The sequence below is a fragment of the Corapipo altera genome, unplaced genomic scaffold (assembly GCF_003945725.1).
Source record: "Corapipo altera isolate COAL_440 unplaced genomic scaffold, ASM394572v1 2, whole genome shotgun sequence".
NCBI lineage: Eukaryota > Metazoa > Chordata > Aves > Passeriformes > Pipridae > Corapipo > Corapipo altera.
Genome location: NW_020884890.1, coordinates 5,723,151 through 5,745,231, shown reverse-complemented (window position 1 = coordinate 5,745,231; position 22,081 = coordinate 5,723,151). Strand labels below are relative to the sequence as shown.

General features: G+C 36.5%; 1 protein-coding gene across 5 annotated transcripts in view; it reads right to left on the bottom strand.

Annotated features, from left to right (window-relative positions):
• Nucleotides 1-22,081, bottom strand: part of COL19A1 (collagen type XIX alpha 1 chain) — a 191,609-nt gene that overhangs the window by 59,780 nt on the left and 109,748 nt on the right. For all 5 annotated transcript variants that reach the window (XM_027644988.1, XM_027644991.1, XM_027644990.1 and 2 more), the window contains 2 exons: nucleotides 19,331-19,378; nucleotides 6,085-6,138 (listed from right to left, as the gene is read on the bottom strand). In XM_027644988.1, the coding sequence (XP_027500789.1) occupies nucleotides 6,085-6,138; nucleotides 19,331-19,378 (102 nt within the window). The remainder of the gene's footprint in view (nucleotides 1-6,084; nucleotides 6,139-19,330; nucleotides 19,379-22,081) is intronic.

The window sequence follows — 22,081 nt, the reverse complement described above, 5'->3', positions numbered from 1 at the left end:
TCTTTCCATCATTCTTTCTATAATAAAACTATAACACCATATTTAAACAAGTGTACAACAGAAAATATTTTTATTCTAGACTTTTTTCCTAAACTGTAGTCTCTTTCTTTCCTTCCGCACTGTTCCACTCCTTTAATATAGTTGCACAATCCACTCTGAATTCTCTACAAACAAAAAAACCCCAAAACAGTAGCATTGGTTTGCAAGTGAAGAAGCAATCAAATTAACAGCAATTGAAAAATTATTGTACAAGCAGTTTCTAGCTTTCGCTTGAGAATTTTGCACATCTGCCACTTTGAAGCTCACTTCAGCAGGATTTCCTTTCTCTTTTTTACTATCAAGTTGTGTAATTGAGAGAAGTGAAGTGCACAGAGAGTACAGTTGTATGAATAAGAAAAGAACTGAAAAAGTGTCCTGATTGTTTTCTGAAATTACAAACAGGTTTCAGATGTTATTTCTATAGACAAGGCAGGAATAGAAACACTGGTGCTTAAAGGAAAATAGCTCCAAACTGTGAAATTACAGGGGTTTACAATGTATTTCCCTCCCTTTACTTTTATAGTTCATCTGCATTTCTGTATAGATGAAACTGCTGAAGAAGTCTACCCAATCTCAGTCCATGCAGTAAAATGTGTAACAAGTAAATTGCACCGGTTGCATCTCAAGAATAGGCCATTTTGGAGAACACAGTCTGCAAGTGACTCAGTGTAATCACTTTATCCTTTTATTTCACATTGGTGCCTGCCCCTTAAAATAAGATACTGTTTTTCTGATTACTATAATGTAAAACATCGTGAAACTCATCAGTGCAGATGTGCAGTGTTGTATAACTTTTCCAAGTTATTTCCAAGAGCAAATGGAAAGAATGATGAAGGCATGATGTCTGCCACAATAGCATACATGAAATAAATTATATTTTGATATGCATATAAAAATTTAATGCATAGAAACAAGCAATATGACCAATCTTTGCCAGCCATTCCCATCCTACCATGTAACCATTTCCAATACTCTTCTAAAAAGAAGCTGAAAGTCCAGGGAAACCATAAATGCTACTGACAATTTTCACTTACCATTGCTTTGATTTTCTGCTTATTGTAATTAAATGATAACATTCACTCCCTTTCAAAACATTGGTAGAGGAATGACAGTATTTCCTGAGGCAGAGGAAATGAAATTTCCAAGGCGAACTGCTGGCTAGTTAAGATAACTAATTTTGTGGCAATGACATACGTATTGAATCACAAGACCAAAAGTATATGTAATTAAATAAAGAAATTCAAGTGAAATTTTCTACTGAATCACATGTAACACAAACAAAATGTGACTCTATTTTAATTTAAGACTTTAACACAAAGCTAATCTTCCAAGGAAAAATACTTGAGAAGACAAAAGTTATGAAATTCAGCCCCTTGAAAAAGTATGATGAACTGAATGATGAGCTTCAAGGGCTAATAGCAATCATGAAATAAATCTATTAAATCTATTAGTTGAAAACAATAGCTTTGGACATGTTGGTTTAAGAGAATGAATAATTGTGATTATAGTTTACTAGCCTGTGATTTAGCACACCCAAACTTTCTTTTCCACCTCTGCAACAGATAGCTTCGACAAGATGGCACCTAGACAAAACAGGTAGTCCTCATGTTTGCTACCTTTAAAAACTAGTGCTGATAACACTTCACTTCTGCCAAACAACAACACTGGGCAGAAATCGTACTCAGACTCACCTCAAAGAATGGTGTTATACTGGTGGAAGTCTGTAGCACAACTCTAGCTTAGCACTCTTTTTATTTTAAAAACAAGCTGATGTCCCACCAAAATGGGAGCTCTTGAGAAATGGAATTCCTCCAGTCATAACAGTTCCAGTAGAGACAGAGAAAATTAGGGCAGAAAAGATAAAGTTAGCCCTTGATGGGAAAACAAGTAAAAATCCTTTTTCTGTCCTCTCTCCCATCTATGTAAATAGAAATACCTGCTGATTCATTGAAAAGTAAAAATAAAAAAATAAAATCCCAACCTCCCCAAAAAATCCAACTTCAAAACCTCCCACAACTGACCATAATATGTAAAACAGTGCCTAACATCAGGCAGCTATCTTCTAGGTAGAACAAACAGAAAAATAAATTATCTCCTCTTAATAAAACTCTACACAAAATGAGGCAGATAGTAATTCTACACCCCAAGACCAGAAAAGCACTTTGCCTAAATAAAGACTGCAAAATTTGGCCTTTCCACCCTGAGGCTGAGAATGCATAAATACTAAGTTCAAATACATTCCACATGTTACTGTGCAGGTGAGCACTGGAACAGATTGCTCAGAGACGTTGTGGAGTCTCCCTCACTGGAGACATGCAAGAACCATCTGAACTCAATCCTGTGCAAAATTCTCTAAGAACACTCTGCTCGAGCAGGGAGGTTGTGTCACATAACCCACAGTGGTCCCTTCTAATCCTACTCATTCTGTGATTCTCTCATTTGCTTTTAAGTAGTGAGAAAAAAAAGAAAAGAAGTGTGGTAACTAGAGAGCCATTATACATAATTCAAAACAAGCTACAGTCTGCTGGGAACCCTTTCTGTGTTTATAAGTCCTGTAGTCTTTTTATTAGCAGCTATGGCAGAAGAGAGTGCAGTTCTGCAATCTGATCAAAATGCTGTACTTAAAACCTCACAGCATCTATTATTATTTCTTTTTGTTTCGTAAAATCAGCATTTTGATTTCAGTGAAGAGCCATGCTGAGCAGGATAACAGCACGTGAAAGAGACAGACTCTTTTTCAGAAGACTCTAGAAGAAAATGGAAGCGAGCAAATATATAAAATATGAAGGATACTGAGGTTTTGATTTCACAATCAGAATTTTCACAATGTTTCTGAGACTGAAGCGAACAGCATATTTAACAGAAGGTTTAAACTCCTATCTAGGCTCTTTCAAAGTGGAGAAAGGGCCAAAAAGCACTAGAGGGAGCTGCTGCTTAACTTAAACGGTCTGGATTTCTGACTTCAGCACAAATTGCTACCTGCTGGAGTGAGAGTTATGTGAGAACACATCTCAGCTCTCCTGTACCGAAATAACACAACAGTACGTCACACAGCAAGGATGCATACCAGGAATTCTGAAAAGGAAGGGGAATAAAAGAACACTTTAAAAGTCTATAATATTTAATAGACTTTAAACAAATACTCAAAAGGGGAACAGACCTGGGTAGGTTTACAAAAATATTTTTATAACTGATCAATAAAACTCCTCATTGACTCCTTGGCTTTTGTGAGCACAGGATTTGCTCCAAAGGGGAAAAAAATACATAAAAGAAAGGATAAGGGGAAAATGATGCAAAAGAAAGGATACCTGGAAGAAATTGCATAGGAAGTCCCATTTTAACTGAGTAGTTTAATTACCAGTTGCCAATCAATCTACGTTTCTGACACCAACACAGGTTTTTAACCAAAGATGTGCAGATGATGTAAAGGGACTAGAAATTCACTACAAGCACCAATTTTACTGAAAAAAAAAATCCCCAGCAATTGGGTTAGGAAAAAAAAAAAGAAAAAATATGAGATACTTAGAAAAGGTTAGAAAAGTCTTCAATTCTGCCATGTGACAAGTAGATTTTTGACTGTTAGAATGTGTCCTTATAACGCTGTCATGCGAAAGCACAGCATGTATGCTGACTGCAATTTTTGTAACTTTCAGTTTTCTTTAATTTTACTACCAATCTTTTCCACACAAATCCCTATCTGCACACACTGTTATTGGGACTGTCCTTTAAAATAAATCCCCTGAGTATTGTATCCTGTCCGCCAACTTCTTCCTGAAAGAGGCAGAACTTTCCTTCTCACAGGTTTTGGGTTTCTTTTTTTTTTGTTTGTTTGTTTTGGTCATTACTAAGCACCTGGATGTTTTAATATCTAAATTAAATATTTAACATCATGGTATAAACTGATAAATAAATTACGTAAATTTATTAATTTCAAGCACACAGTGTGTGCTTTAGCTACCCTGATAATTAATGACCGAATCTCCTTTTTCTCAAATACAAATTTCATATGCTTTTGAAGCATCAACCAAACCCCAAACTTGTTTATCCTGGAGAGTCTAATTTTCACATGTTCAGTCAAACTGTTAATCATTTTGTATCCTGTGTATGCCAAACTTATCACAACCAGCATCCTGCAGGCATGACAGTTCTGTTGCGCTTTGGAAAGGCCAAAGTAAAGGCACATCCATGTGCATGAAGAAGTTGCTTACTATTAGTAGAAAAGGGGTAAAGGGAAGCACAGTATAGCACAACTGAATATGGTTTGAGCCTTCAAGAAGAGAGGAGGAATGATAGATGGTGTTGAAGGTTTTTTCGGTATGTACAAGCTGTGGCACTTCAAACATGGCAATACTGCCAATGCACATTAGCAGGCGTTCCTGCTTTTAGAGTATGCCTTTTCTATGCTCTGTATTCTCAGTCTTGGAAGAAGAACACAAGATGATGACATAGGTGTACCCAAAGCAAGGAGTGCATCAAGATAGTTATACCAGAAACAAATACTTTTAACCAATATTTAGGCCATGACTGCTTGAGGAATGCTTTTCTGGTGCGTAGTACTAGGCTACAGTACTCATACGGAGTTCCTTGTATGGATGTTGCCATGCTGACAAAGTTGAGTGCTCTATTTGCTGTAAGAAAATCTGAAATATATCTCAGTTACAGAAGTGTAATTTAGATTCCTAGTATATCTGTCAAGGATCATAAATCTTCACAAGCCTGACCTGCCAGCAAATCTATGATGGCAGAAATCAGTAATGGAGAAAAACCTTTTCACCAGCTCATGAAAAGCTAAGTAGATTAGGTCTAACATTGACCTCTGCTATGGTTTGCTCTTTTATCCTTTAAAGGTTATTTTTGGCATTTGTATTAAGAAAGATTCTGCATCACTCCTTTTCTCCTGTTTGGCCTCCTGCAGTCTGCAGGAACATTTCAGCATTCTGAAGTCCAAACTGTGCAAGAGACTAATTTTTATCTATGTAGTTTTATGCAGGATAAATGAATTTCATCATCAACTCCTCCTTCTGAACATATTTTGCAAGGAAAGAGTATTTATAAAATGTATGCACTTTTTGTTTTAGATGAGGCTGGATGAAAACTATTTTATTTTAGTCATTGCGTCTCACACAACAGTGCATTATTCTCTTCTCTAGAAATAAGATGAGGTTGAAGCATATGAATCAAATGTTCAGATGCATAAACTACTAGCCTTTACCTATTTTAGGTAAGTAGAAGAAGGAATTATGAAATCTTTGTTTTATATTAAGAATGTAAAGCAGCAGAAGTTTAATCCATGAACAGCTGTTTTGTATTTGTGTACAACACCATTTTTACAATACAATATACAGGGAATTTTATTAATATGACCAAATCTTCCTCTAGCCAAGGAAAGCTGCATTTATTAAAGACTAGTATACATCCACGCATGACTTGAATTTTAAATCATTTATCTTTAAAAAAAAGTAAAGGAGAAAAATAAAATCCCAAACCTCTTGGATCTGAGCTAAACCTTTAAGTTCTTCATATTGCAAATCCCTTAATAGAGCCATGTATTTCTTAATCTTTTTAATTCTTCAGTCAACTCATTTGAACTACAGCTGAGTGCTCATTCCAGCACTGGGTATAATCCTCCCCACCATTCAGACAATTGGCACATGCTTCACACAGTCCTTCATCTTTCAAATTACCCCTCTGAGACAGAAGTTATCCCTTTTTCTACAGAGCATCGCACATTTTGCTAAGAAAATGAATGCACAGTATTCATATTTAGCATATATGGCCAGTCTTTGAAATGTCAATTTCTGCTTCCCCTGCTGAAGTTTGTATCTTGTTCTTTTTCCTCCTGGGTAGTCCCTCATATTTGTGGACCCAGTCCTTTTATACTTGCTGTATCAAAAGGCTAGCAATAGTAGCTGTTTGATAGATAGAGCAGAGTACACATAGATCAATTATTTTCAATTATAGTTATATTCAGGAACCTGCTACAAAAATGCTAACAAAGTCTGAGGACAGAGTGAAAATTTCCCATTCCTCTCACTAGTTACTCACAGGAGGTCCTGGTGGCCCCGGTTTTCCTGGGAGACCTGGTTTGCCTCGTCTTCCCTAGAAACAAAAAATTAGAACAGACATTTATAAATATTGTGGCTAGGGACTGATCTGGAAGAAGAATTTTAAGAAAACATTTATTGCCTTGCTTACTATGAAAAAACCATAAAAATCAAAACCCATCCAAAATGAATACTCTGTATCAGTCACTGCAACACTGCTTCTAGGATTGCTTTTAATAGTTATGACAAACTATTTGCATCCCTGTAACATCTACTGTCACATTTTAAAGCTTTGTCTCAAATGTGAGTACACATTGACAAGGATATTAACAAAACACCTTGATGAGGTGTAAAGACATTATATTTTGTCTGAATATACCAGAGCTTGGAATGTTACACTGTGCTCCCGCAGTCTGACTTGCACAGTAAGTACATACGCGCAATATAAACTAATTAAGAAACACCCATATCCTTCTTCTCTGGGATGTGATAACAAGCACACAAGTCAGAGATTTATTTGCAAAAACAATTCACCTTCTTTGTGCAATTACTACCATCTGTGTATATGTAATGCACATGCAAATCATTTGCACTAAAACTTAAGGTCCATAAAAGTCTACTTAAGGGAGACTTTCCACTAAGATTCCAAAAAAACCATGCATATGTAACTACTATAATTTTTTAGTACAGAGCTTACTTGAACAACTGCTGTTTTCACATGTGCTTTTTTTTAGGAAGATCAACATAAAAATGGAAGTAATTTACAGGAATTTACATCTTTATTGCCAAGCCAAAATCTGATGCACATTTTTAGTAGCAACAGGTGAGAACAACTAATATCTAGGTGTGATAGCTAAGAAAAAAAAGAAGCATTATATCCATTAAGAATAAATTTTTCCCTTGTATATGGCAAGTGTAAATTAATGTAAAGCTTTAGGGGGTTGTTCTGGTGAAAACTTGGCTTAAAAAGTGAAAAAATTAAAATGCTTGCTGACAGTTCACAATTTACACATAGGGGTATTTCTGTAAGCTGTGGCCCCTATTTCTAAGCCTGCTTCTGTATTTTATTAAATAATGATCTCACACAAACTGCAGAAGTAATCTCAGGAACAGAAAGCAAAATCCAGTTTCACTTTTTCCAGGTGAGATCCCTGATCTGTAAGAAACCACTCTCATGCTCTGCCTTTCATTAATCTTGATGCTAAGGGGAACCAGATGATGACCGTAAGAGTGCAAAACTGTTGAAGGTGCCCCAAGAGAATCCTATGAGTGGTGGAGGAAACTTAGTGAAAAGAGAACAGAAGAAGAGGATGAAAATATATCGGAGTGTACTTACACTGTAATGTGCTGAATGTGACTATCATGACTACGAGAGTGTCTGTTCCCCAGTGTCTTTACTCAGTTGTGTAATTGTTTTATTGTTAGTATAATATGCCTTATTATAAGGTGTACGATTCCCTTCACTGTACCCCTGTTACCCTTTCTCCTATTCGTTCTAAGCCCTTTCCTTATTCATTCTACCCTGCTTCAGCAGTTCTCCCCAGAGACAGTTTCCCATTTGTTCATGTTTAAACAGTTCCACCCCTTGTTGCTGTGATTGGCCACTCCTTTAATACTCCTCCCAACCTCCACCCTTCTTTCCAGAAGGGTCTCTGCTCTCCCTTTATAAGCCGGCATCCATGTTTAATAAAGGTCCCTTTTGTGCCACACTGTGACTGCATCCAGAGTGGTCCTTCTGGGTCTTGCACAAGGGGGGGTTACAGTTCTCCCCCTGTCAGAAACCCTGTCTTCCTCACACCCTGCAGGTCACCAGGGTAACCTCTTGCCTAGAAGACAGGGACTCTCCTGAGAGAGGTAGGAATTTGAAGCCCTTCAAGTTGAAGAATGAACAAATTGTGCCACGTAGCATGTACACTACCACCACGATTTTATAAAGGTTCTCCGTCAGTCAGTGTGTTTTAAGGGCAGTGTGAAAAAAAAACACCTCAGCATATTTGGAGTGCCAAATTCCTTGGTCTTAAGTAGCTGAGACATACATTATGTGCTGAGCTGTTTAATCTCACCAGTACTTGCACATGCAGGGGTTTAACTGGGGCAGCTCAGGATAAATTTTTAGAACCAAAATACAGTAGTAGGTGTGTAAACTGGGATTATGGTTATACTGCCCTTATTACGCACCCCCAGCATGTCCTCTGCTTGCTGGTAACACAGTCCATACAGCCCTGGGAAAAGCCAGAGATGAAAACTCATCTGGGCTAAGGATGGCCCACAAAAAAAGTTGAGTACTCTTTGACTTTGGTCAGTTGACTGATGCAGTTCACTGAGCAACTGAGGACCTTGTCTGGCCTGACAAAAGGCACAGTGCCAGGAAAGACACACATGCACAAGGAAAGGGGGCTGTAGTTAGCTAGATCTGTACTTTCGGACTGATATCTACTACAGAAATACATTTGGAAACTAATATTCCCTGACTTTCTTTAAAAAAACTCACTAAACTTCCCTTAGAAAGTATGAAAAACAGATTGAGGGGTAACAATGTAAGGAATAAACAAAAATAAATTGCTCCTTACTTTTAAAATAGTCCCTCTGAGTTATAATGATCTACAGTGTTGACTTCTTGAAGCACCTTCCTTTTCCTGTTTGGACTTCTTTAAAATATCCTGAGGATGACACTAAAAATCTCAGCAGTCTAAACAAAGTATCAAGGAAGTGTCAGGAAGAAAAAGACAGGGCTTTGACTGGCAGACACAACTGTGAACGAGGTGTTAATTACACAGGAAAACATGGAATATGTTGGGAAGGCAATTTTATCTCTGTTTACAAGATGAGCTAAAATTTGATTTATGACATAGCAAAGACAAAACTCGGTGAACTTTCTGAAAAATCAGATATAAAAAAAATAAAAATTGTGGGTATTAATTTTTCACAGTCATTTTTTAATTAGTAGAACCCCTACCCAATGAAATACAGAAGAAACACTTGCCCAACCTTTTATCTAATCATTATTAGACATTGTGCTATGTTCCATGTAAAGCAACCACAGGGATCAGTATGAAGTGTAAGCTTTTTCTAGAGTAATAGAAGTCCTTTTTTTTTTTCCTCCAAGCACCTTTATAAACTGATATTTTAATTTTAACACAGAAATGCGTAACAGGCCACTACCTTCCATCAATGCCTTTCAGACAGATATGGAGACTTTAGTGTTAGGAATACACAAAGCTCTACGTACTTGTCAGCATTCCTTCTCTATGACTTCTCAGCATCAGCATGGGATAGATAGAATTTATACTACAGTAACAGTGTAAGTAGAGAAAATCAGTTTATATTTTTGTTCAGGATAATTAAAACAATTAGAAGAATGTTTTTGACAAGCCAAATATGATCTTGCCTTGAGCAGGCCATGAGCCAGGCTGTAACTAAATATTTACAATTTGATTTTGAGTCATCCTCCCGGCAAGAAAGAAGTAAAAAACATCTCATTGTCCTCTCCAGTTTGTAGAGCGGGCTTAGCAGAGAGCCACAGTTCCCATCTCCTGCTCGGCAGCAGGTCTTGGCAGCCCCATAAAAGCCATACTTACTGCCATACTGTTGGACAAAACTTCAAAACTTCCAGGGCCACCACCCCCTCAGATTTTACCATTTTCGACTGCAGGGGAAAAACCTGATTCAAACCACTACGACACTCCACCCCCTGCTTTTGCAAAATGTCAACATATCACAACAATTTGAAAAACTCTAATTAACATGCAATCTTCAATAAACTAAAATATAATCAAACCACTACAGGCTGATAGCCAGCACAGGAGGCCCAGTTATCTAATGCTACTGAGCATATCTGAAGAAGACCTAAACAGTTGCTGGTTATTTCCCTTGTGCTGCATATATTTCTGATGGCAATTAATGTGATAGGAAGTTTTCCACATGTTACTGATATTGTATCCTATCCCCTTGACTCATCAAGAGCCTGCCCCCAACTAATTTGGACAGTTGGCTACTTTCCTCTTTTCCATGGGACAGGCTTCAGCTAAGATACACACACAAATCATGCAAATAACAACTGCTTGGTTAGGGGCAAACAAAGACAAAATACTACAAATAAAATAAATGAGAAATTTTGTGCTTCAGGAAACCCAGCTGAGTGCCCAGCTGAAGTACATGGTCAGCTGCATTCTTTATTTCTCTCTTCCTTTACCCCTTCTATGAATTGAAATTACTTGATGAGCTTTGCTTTACATAAGATGAAAAGCTGTTCAGAAGAGGAGATCTGCCCATCCTTCCATGGGCTTGTGCTCTGATTCTGACTGCTGGCCCTGGGAAATGCTGCAGATCCAACGTACAGTGCAAGAATTCAAAGCCTATTTTGTAACCCCCTGCTGTATCATATTGCATCCATCTATTTGCATATATCTAACTTTAGAAGAGTAAAATATCTAATCCTAGTGTTTAAAAAAAGGTATGGATTATTTAAAAATAAAATTGAGTAGAGTTATGTAGGAGTACCGACATTATTTATGGAATTAATAATTTAAAGAACACCCATACTTGAATACGAAGGCAGAAGTTCTTAGAATTAGCCCGTGTGCATTTTCAAGGGAAACTGGTAATTAATGGTTCTTGAAACACATCACATTTCAAAACAGGAACTAGTTCTAGGGAATGTAGAAATCTGGGTTTTAAAGTCTTATCTACTACAGTTGTTATGTAAGATTAATGAGGTTTATGTAGTTCATTTGCCAAGGTAAACTAAGATTCTCTTGCATAATCCTCAAAACCAGACTGACAAAGGAACAGACAGAATCAAAACAGGAGGCAGGTGGAAAGTAAAGACCTCCATTTCAAAATGCCCAACCCACAGATGCCCCACCAGTGCCTTGCCTGCCTAAACACAGCTGTGTGAGTGGGGCTCTGGGCAGCTGAAAGGCTGTTACTCCAGATGCCCAAAGTTACCACTAAGCAGCCAGACAAGTCCTAGTGTCCACACTAATTCAGAGTACAGCAAAGAGGCTTTCCTTTGTCTCAGTCCTCTAAGCTTCACAGCTTCCCCCCTCTGTTTGGAATCCAGCGGGCCTGGCAGTTCACCTGAAGCTTGCGAAGCTGCAATCAACTCTAACCCAGGGAAAACCCAGCCCAGACCAAAACTGGTGACAGTGCCCTGCTCTGTTTTATGGTAAAAACCTTGGCAGACTGCCATTTTAGGGGAATGAAGGCAGATGTCATACCGCAGTATCAGTCAGAAAGTCAGCTCAAGAGCAAATAGGAAACAGAAGATTGGAATTAATCACAAAAATCAGATCAATCACCCGTCAAACCCAGTTGCTTAGCTGTGCACATCTAATGATCAGCTGTAGGATAGAAGAATGTTCTCCAGAATCCCAATCAACTATGACAACTGAAAATTACAAATCCACAACAAATGCACACCTGAATACTGTCATTATTTGTATCTACACATTTAGTAAAAAAATTGGTAATTTTTCAAGAGGACTTTGACATTTAACCACCTGACTGTACAGCTGCAGATAAATAAGAATTTTGTCATTAACTCTGGTAGTGTCACAACTGCATAACTACGGGAGGCTTTTTTATCCTTAGAAATCTTGTAGTTTGGATACTCTCTTTCCTAAATTGGAAATCTATGCCACAGATAATAAAACCTTTTAAACTTCAATAATACAGCGTTAGGACTTCAGTGTACAATTCCTTCTTCAATCCTATTAACTTTGACCTCTAGGATGTATTATGGTATTCAGCGAATTACAAATTAACCTCTGTATTAAATGTTAAACCTGAATAAACTCACAAGAAATAAGGCCAGAAGGCAAGAAATTAAGGCATTTGCAGAAAACAAGTGCAAGTCTGTCCCTCATGTCCCACTAAAGCCTTTCACAGACACACAGCTCACAGAAGAATACAGAAAGCATGCAGACCCTAATGCTCTGTTTTGGAAGAAAAGTCAGTAGGGAGCTCCTCACTAATGCAGAAGCATTCTTGCACTCAGTCTCGGGTTTCCAATTTTAGGAATGATTTCCAATATCTTTAATTTCTCTATCGTGGTATTAATAAAATGCTAAAAGGGAAAGCCTAGCCACACTACATAAAATTCAAATGCATTTAACAAACATAAAAAGAAAGTCCTCAAATAAGCCTAGCAGTGCTGAGAAGTCAAATGTCACAACCCATTTTGCCAACAAATCACTACAAAATCTCCATCACAATTTTTCAAATGTATCCACTGATGTTCAATTTAAATCCAAAATCATTTGCAGAAATAGTTTTCAACTACATTTAGATAGTTTATACCTTAATTTTTACTTTTGAGAAAAAAATTTCTTATTCTCTCATGTTTTTATTCCTTTTGCTGAAAGAACAAAAGAAATATTAATAATAGAGTATTTGGAAGAGAGTCTGAAAACTCTAAATGAGTTCTTAAAAGTTAATTAATTACTGCTATTCCATTAAAAGTTAGATTTTAATTTCTTCAATGGAATTTAACAAGGGAATTAAATTAAAAATAGAACTCTTCTAATTGATAAAGCTGTCTTTAGCATTCTAAATTACAATGGTTTCATAATTTTTAAATGCCAAAGTGGGATTTTTTTTCATTTTTTTTTCTGTATCCTATTTTACTAGTTAGGTACTTTAAGCTAGAGATATTCTGGTAGAAAAACTGAAAATTATTTCCCTGTTTTACATGCAGCATTTTTGGAATATAAAATATCAGAGTGAAGGAACATACAGCACTCCAACTTAAAGATAAAACTAGATTAGAGCTTTGCATACTTAAAAACAACTTACATCAAAGTCAAGAAGGACTGAGAAGATAAAAAGAGATTCCAGAACTCTAGAGCTTTAGCTGTGAAGAAAATTGTTTGCAGTGTGCCAGGAGCCTGACCTACTGTGCAGTAATTATCATTGCTCTGTAAAGCTTGTTTTACATTTGGTTAAGTACAACATTTACTCACTGAACTAGAAAACAAATTATGTCAAAGAAATATTTAAGTTCTATAAAGCAGATAAATGCAATCTGAATTTAAATTAATTTTGATGTCACTCTAAATAATTATGTTAAGAAAATCTAACAGCTCCCCATCCATTTATTTATTTAGGAAGATTTTCCGCTATGTCATAATAATTTTATTCATGCTTGATTAGAAAAATTTGTAATCTCAAAGAATAAACTTTATTAGCATAAAACAAGTATTGTAATTCCACAAGATCTCTCCAAATTTGTAACTTTAGTGAAATCAGTGCCGAAACACTAGATATTACAACGGATTCTCAGTTTTATGAGGTATTTAATTTATTACTAAGATAATGCTAAAATAACTTCCTCTTAAGTGAAGCATTTGGTATTATAAACAAAACAATTGGAAATAAGGAAGTTCTTTCAAAAATATTTACTTCAAGACACCTGCAATATCCCAATGAACAGAGGATCAAGAATACCACAGGCTGTGATATCATAGAAAGATTTGTAAATGCTTGAACTCAATCACTGGAACCAGGGAAACCACCAAGATAGAGAATCAGTTTGTTTAAATACATATAAAATATTTTTAAGAAATCCTACTAATCCATAAAGAAGTTGTTGGCAGCTATGCTGAGAATAAGCTAGAGCTAATTAATTATAAGTCACAGAATTGTTTGCGTTGGAGGGAACTCTTGAGAACATTTAGTATAATCCCTCTTCTCAAGCAGGATCAGTTGTTCAGAACTGTATCTATTCACGTTTTGAATATCTCCACAGGTGGACACTCCACAACCTCTCTGGGCAACCTGTATCAGTATTTGACCACCTTCACAATAAGAAAGTGCTTTCTTGTGTTTAGATGCAATTTTTTGGTTTTTAATTTGTACCTATTGCTTCTTGTCCTGTCACTGGCTACTACAGAGGAGAATCTGTCTCCCTCTTCTTTGTTCCCTCCCATCAGGTATTTATATACACTGATAAGATCCCCTGAGCCCTCTCAGTCTGAAGAGCCCCAGCTCTCCAAGCCAATGAAAGTTTATCCAGCCTGTTACAGTTGCTCCAGTTCCTTTAATGTGCTTTGTGGCCCTGTGCTAGACCCACTTTAGTATGTCTACATCTTTCTTAACATGGTCTCACCAGTGCTGAGCAAAGGGCAAGGATACCTTCCCACACCTGCTGGCAATACTCTTTTGAATGCAGCCCAGGATATTCTGGGTCTCCTTTTGTTTTTGGCCCTGAGGATGCACTGCTGGCTTATGGTCTGCTTATTGTCCAGAAGGTTCTTCCCCACAAAAATTTTTCCCAGAGAGTTTGTTTCCAGTGTATACTGATATCTGAGGTCATCCCTCCCTAGATGTAGGATTTTGCATTTCCCCTTGTTGAACTTCATGTGAGTTCCCTTACCCCAGTTCTCTGCTACATTCTGCCTTATTGTCCAGGCTGTTAATGAGGATGTTGAACAGTACTGGCTCTAGTAGTAGCCCTGGAGTAGTAGTCACTACTGATGCATCTCCAACTGGACTTTGTGCCACTGATGATAAATCTCTGGACCTAGTTGTTGAACAGGTTTTCAATCCACTTCTCCATCCACCCATCTAACCTGTACTTTGTCAGTTTGTCTATTAAGTTGACAAGATGAAATTATGGGAGATAATGTCAAAGGCTTTGCTAAACCTGAGGTCAACATCCAGTGCTCAGCTCTCATCCACCAAGCTAGTCAAATCATAATAGAAAGTGAGGCATTTGGTCAAGCATAATTTCTCTTTCATAAATCCATGCAGACTATCCCAATCACTTTCTTGTCCTTCATGTGTGTGGAAATGGTTTCCAGGAGGATTTCATCTCTCACATTCCCAGGGACTGAGGTGAAGGCTATTGGCCTTTAGTTCACTGGACCTTTCTTTGTGAAGACATAAGTGATATTTGTTCTCTTCCAGTCTTCAGGAACCTCTCCCAGTCACCATGACCACTCAAAATAATCTAGAGAGGCCTTGCAATGACATCAGACAGGTCCCTCTGCACTTGTGGATGCAATGTGTGAGGCCCCATGGACTTAGCTGTGTCCTCCATTTGAAGCTGCCTGGGTACAAAAGTCTGAAAGCAAAGAGCTGTCAGCACTACTTCAGTAGCACTTGGTCCTGTGCCTTGTGACCATCACCTCTAAGTACGTGTACGCTGGACAAAGAAAGTTCGCTGACATCTTCTTTGTGCCCTTCTGCATGACCTGCTGTGCAATCTGCTGTACATCTACTGGTTACTTCTGCTATTGCTGCACAAACTGCTATTACATAGTCCCTGTCCTGGCCTGGGATAAAAGGGTGCTTGACTGTCCCTACTCAGGGGTCAGCTGGAAAAAAGGCTGCAGGCACCCGCTGGTCAGGGACAGCTGATGGAGTTTGTCAGAAGCTGCTTGAGTTACCCTTACCTGGAAACAACAGGTATCCTCAGTATCCTCATAAGTTTCCCAAATCTCAGAAAAAGTGCCCAGAATCTCAAGTTATCAAGACAACCTTAAAAAAGCCAAAACTCTGGTACAAACTGCTGTATATTTTAGCTGCATGCTGGACCTGGTTCTTCTGCAGGCTAACTGAGAATGAAAAATGTCCCTTTCTAGATTTCACAGTATAGCTGCCTAACAAATATGCAGCTATATTATAAAAATATAATTTTTATAAATACTAAAAAATAGTATTTATAAAAATGCATAAAGTTCAGGGGAAAATTCATGCTACAAAGATATCCAACTGAAATTAAGCATTAATTTTCAAAACATTTTGAATTTTATTTTGGAAATATAAATTTCATTGCATTTAACTTCACTGCGTTTAACACAGTAAAGGCAGAATCTGGAAAACTCCATCCATTCTGTAAATTATAGGTAGTAGAAATTTTTAAGAAAGCAGGACATGACAAAATTATTTGAAGATTTCAGAAAATTCTTTACATGGGCAGCTGATGGACCTTAGTTGAATTTTTTCAAAAATTAATGGAATGGTGATTTGATTATAGAGAAAAAACTCTAAATACTTCTTTAATATAAAAAAAACATAAATAAAAGAGTTGTTGGAGGAAAATGGAGGATTAGCTACATGCCAAAGTATAAAATAAAATATATATTTTGAAATATGTGATCGACAAGAAACACTGGAAGAAGGAAATCAGGGAGATTTGTGAAGTCTCTTGTCTTTCAACAGGAAACTGTACTTCCGTGAAAGATATACATAACTAAAAAGTGCAGGCATATTAAGAAAAATAATGAAGTTCTGCATAACATAGAGACAGGAAGATGGCGTAGTTGTCCACTGTGGTTTAAATTCCATGCAATGTTAGCTTAGCACCCAATCTTTCTATTATTTGTAGGTCAGTAATATCGACTAGGGACTTTTCTGAGTAACGTCAAGATACCTTCTGTAACTCCTGATGCCATTCTGAGCACTTGTGTAATAGTATCAAGTTGCTGCAGCAGTAACATGCCTGAAGCCAACATGCTGGATGCTGAAAAACTACAGATGAACGTAGTGCCTGCCCACAGAACGATCTAATGTTTCTTATAGAGGAATGAGGAAAAGGGAATGAGTAGCTGTTTCTGCTGGCTCACTTCTTTCAGTGACTAAAACTAAAACCTAAACCTCTTACTGAGCAAGGTCTCATGTCTAACATAAACCACTTCACTAAAGATAAAAAAACTAAAAAACTGTACAAAGTCACTAATGGTAGAGCAAGAGGAAATGCTGGCCTTTTGTAAGAATAGCAAATGTTTGAGGACTACTTGAGCCCACAGGAAAACACAACATTGGCTAACAGATGTGAATGAAAGTGGGTACTTTGGCCTTTCTATCTCATTTTGTATTGTCATTTACCTAAGTGACTAGCTCTAACATGAGTCTTCTGCACATTTCTTCAGTATCACCATTAACAGTTAATTCTCCTCAGTTCCTTTTATCTTGCTTCAATGTGTATTGAGAGGTCTGTAAGTTCTCCTCTCAGCTCCTCATTCATCTAAGGCCAATTTTTAAAGGAGTTGAGCACTTAGAAGTGCTCCTGATGTAAGTGGAAATTAAAATTTTGAATATAACAAGTACAGTATACATGGAAAGTTTTTAAAAAAATTTCATGTTCTCTAAGTGTGGCATCCAAATTGAATAGCTACATTTAGGTGGTTTTGAAGTGACTTTAGTTGTCACTAATATGTTACAGTTCAACTCTGCAAAATGGACACAAAATCACTTTTAGGTCTGAACAATATGTTGAAGAAAAAATTATTAGCTAGTTACACACTCAATAATATGCTTTAATCTTCAGAAGACAGCCCATGACAGAAGCAATATCTTCACATAATGTGAAAGATTTGGAGGATCTGCTGGAAGTAGAACAGAGGAACATGACATCTATAATTGAATAAAAAGGAACATTTAATAGCCATTAGATGTGCACTGTCCTGTTTGTCATTAAACAGAGCAGAGATCTTGTTACAAATGGTATGTTATTGTGTAATTAAATGTATTGGAAATGTGAAAGCACATGGGAGTTGAATTAAGACTGCAAACAATGTTGTTAGTGCTTGGGCAGGAGTGGCCACCACGAAGGGTATTGTTGTGAGCATCTTACTGGTAGAAAGATAAAGACAGATGCCCAGGCTCTACAGTTTGCTGTTCCCATTGTTTGGCTCAAGGCAGCTGTGTGCATGGCAAGATTACAAAACAATCAGTGCTCCTGTTTTCATAGATGTTGGAGTGAGAGAGCAGTTCTATTTTATATGTGAGCAGGAAAATGTCCATGAGGAATCAACACCCTAATTCCCACTGCAAAATGGAATAAAATAAAAAAAGTATTTTCAAATTCATTTATCCACCATTAAATATGATACAGTGTGTTAACTCTGAATTTTTGCATTAAAAAAGTAAGAAATTACAGGAGCAATATTTCTAAAAACACAGCCATGTTTACAACTGTTCCTAAAGGAGAACTAATAAACTGTGTCTTTCTGCAGATTCAATACTCCACAGAAAACTTTAAATATGCTAAAACTGGATATCTATATCTTTTCACAGTATCCTGGATATTTAACAGCATAACAGTAAGAGTCATGGTAATTTTAAAATCCTTAATAAGCATGTTCATATGTTAGTAAATATGTTTTAACAACATATTCATCGCATAACTTTGAAATCTCCTTTACTACACTGACTTTTTCTGAATGGGTTCTTAATCCTTATGTGTGAAACTTAAACTCAACTTTCATATCTTTGTGTTCAACTTAAATGAAATTTAGTACTATTTTTACAACTTAAAAAGCAACATAAAACATAGCTTTGGGGCTCATTTTGTTCAAGAACTAGTTCCCTGTTAGTATAATTACTATTACTGTAATCATTAAACTAGCCTTTAATAATTCAATGTAGTTTATTAAGATCAACGATGAGAAATACTAAATCTTTTCGCTTCAGATATTTTAACTCAGATATTAAAAGCAAGGTGCCTAAATCAAATAAGAAGCGTTGAGACCCAACTTCAAAACCATAAACTGGGCACAATTTAATTTACAAAAATATTGAAATGTTTGAGTCTTAATAACTTTCCAAACTTTTAGGAACACACTAGATTATAAACTTATAAAACTGAATTATTTCTTGTGATAACACAATCATAAATATTTGTTATCTTTTCTACTGAACTACCAAATTTAATAAGTCAGGAGAAACAAAAACAGAACATGGAGAAACCAGTCAGTCAGTTACTTCATTATACTACAATTCTAAAAAAACAAAGGTTTATTTCATGTATTTTTCATAATCTACCTGCCCTCCTCCACCAGCCTTTACTATATCTCCTTTTTTGTATATGTGTTTTGTGCTCTGACACTTGTGTAATGTTATCTACAAGGCCTGGGTCAACAGTACTGGTTTCTGTTAATATTTTAGATAATGACCCCAAAATTCATATTTTCATATATCTTAAATGTTGTAAGGTATGGTTCACCCCTGCAATAAAATGAAAACTGAAAAGTTTTAATATTATTTCACTTAAAATTATAGCAGAAACACATTGCACACAATACAATATCTGCATCTGTGCTGCCAGTCATTAAAACACTTTAGATGGTTGAAATTGTTAAATCTCCCTCAACTGGAGAGAAACCTCAAGTGTCAAAGCTCAGTTTGTTTTCAGCATGCTTCATACTCAGCTGCTACCTTACCATTTTTTATTAGTGCTTAGACAGAAGTTGCACATCAAGGTCAGTTAGCACACTCACCAGTTGTTCACTGAGTTTACTCACCCTTTGACCTTCTTTGCCAGGTGGACCTTGGGGACCCTCCAGCAAACCCTGAAAATACGAACATTAGACAAATAAAACATTCAGTGTTATTTTCATCTTCTATTATTCTATAGAAGTAAGACTAGTCCAAAGAGCCAGATGTCAAGACAAGGCCTTTATTTCTAATAATAAAAATTGGTTATTCATAACAATTCTTTCAATGTTATATTAAGGTTCAAGAAAAAATGCAAACAATTATGAATCACATTCCACCATATAAAGGCTTTGGAAAAGAAAAGGTAAGTCAGCACTAATTAAGCATAGTTATATTTAACTACAATATTATATGAAAAGTGAATATTCTATTAAGTTGGGATGCCACATGAAAAAAGGAGAAAAAAATTATATTAAATGAAAGACAACTTACTCTACAACTCAAATTCAAATATAGGCACTGAAGGGGGAAGGGAAGGCAGGGAAAGGGAACTAAATATAGCAGAAGACCTTATGTTTGCTGCATTGTGAGAACTGGCCTGTGCTGCTTCCTCTGTGTGTCTGGCTCAGCTTTTCAAAACACTTCTGTGCCACTTTTTTCTCACTCCTCTGACCAGGCACAGGAACTCTGGGTGTTTTGAATATACCCTTGACTTGTGAGCTTTCTCTCTGAACTTAGTGCAAGATTCTGCCTTTTTCAATCACAGACGGAATCACAGACCAGTTCTGACACTTTAGGGGTTTAATTTTATATCTGATTAATGTACAATGTAATCATAAAGCCTTCAAATAACAACTCAGAACAACTCGAAGCAGTCATTCTCCCTTCCACTCCCCCTTTATTTTATGAGTCACCATGGAACATGTTACTTTGAGGAAGCAATTCAATTTCCATTATAGCAACAAGAAACATGAAATCAGTTTCAGTGCAACAAGCAAAGAGTATGGAACAGTTCTACTTTGTATAATGAAAAAAAAAAAGTCTTGTATGTTATATTGCATATTGTTACAGGGTGTGATAAAATTAAAGAACTTACCTTTAGTTTATAAAAGAGTTCAAAATATTAAAATATTAAATTCTTAGCCATTTAAATGACTCAGACTGGGGCATTGCTTCAGCTTGAATTATATTTTGGTCAGATTCAAACTCGTAATTTAGAATCAATTACACATATTTATTGCCCCAATAAGGGTGAACTTAGGCCCCCTGAGAATCATGATTTTAAAAGGAACCCAGATTTCCAAAAATTATTTAAAAAAATTCATTTATGATCTCTAATTCCCAAGATAAACTTGAGAAAATAAGCGGACATTTCAAAGCTACTAGCTCATAGATCTTCAAGTAATGTTTTAAGTTGATTAGAATGAAGTCCAACTTCAATTTTAAATAAAAGTAGTCACTTCAAGAGCTTTTCTATTCCTATCTTTTCTCCACTTTCAAACACTGAAGCTAAAAATGTACCTCATAGAGTATTTCACTACAGGATATTTCTTCTTTTATTTCAGTTTATAATGTAAACAGGAAAAGGTTTAAGATCTTTTACAAAGTTGATGCACACCATTTTCATCTTTCACCATAAGTTTATGGAACTAGAATATACATGACAATGTTGTGTCCAACAAATAAATCATGGTAAGTTCATTACAGCGCAAAATATGTAGCTTACACATGCACAAAACCATAAAGCAGTATGTCAATGTGACCTCTGTAAACCTTCTTTAGTTTTTCCTCAGGTTAACGTAGAACTTGCAGGGAATTCTGTCTGTCCAACTGTTAGCAATATTCTAATTCTGTAAAGAAATTCTGGGAATTCAGGAAGAGGTGGAATTTTGTTTTGTTAATCTTTCATTTCTAGTGACAACTTACGCAGGGGAATGAGACGAAAACCTGCAATGTCTGTTTTATGGCGGAGGAAATACTTAGCCTCACATATCTGCACAATGAGGCTCCAAGGGGACAAGAATTACACAAGAATGTAACTGCACAATAATGATAATTAACAGCCAACATTTTTGTCCAAGAACTACTTTTATTCTTTTTCTTCTCTCTACAATATTATTGTCAAGAAAAAGGAACCAGATAAGGAGATTTATCTTCAAGGAAAGGGAGGAGAGCAGCGTACAATTGGTAACTAGGCAGGGAGGACTCCCCTGTACAAGGAGCCATATCCTGATATTGAAACAGAGGTAAAAGTTCACATCAACTTCAGTGGGATCTTCGGTTTAAAAAGTGATAGAACAACATGGGCCATGTTAACTAACACAGCTGTGAAACTGTAGTAACTTGGCCAAAGTAATGACCTAGCACTGCTATCCCTGCTCAACATTCACTGAAAGGTATCCTGAAAAAATAACTGCAGAAGAAACCTGCAGGAGAAATATAAAAAACCCCTTTTCTACAGAGAATTCTGTCTGAAGGGATGAATAAAACTTGAACTCCTATAAAACTTAGCAATTAATAGAAATATGTATTTGTAGGAAGGTAAATCAAAGTATTTCTTAGGTCTTATTCCTATTTAACTTCTGGAGATCTTTGTTTGGAGATCAAAGATCAGCTGTAGATTGTGTTGAAAACATTTTTGTCAGAAGGGAATCTGTTGAACATGTACCATCTCCCCAGTTAAACAACATCCAAAGCAATTAAAATCATAGAATCATAAAACGGTTTTGGTTGGAAGGGACCTTTTAAAGGTCATCTAGTCTAACCCTCCTGCAATGAGCATGGACATCTTAAACTAGATCAGGTTGCTCAGAGCCCCTCCAACCTGGACTTGAATG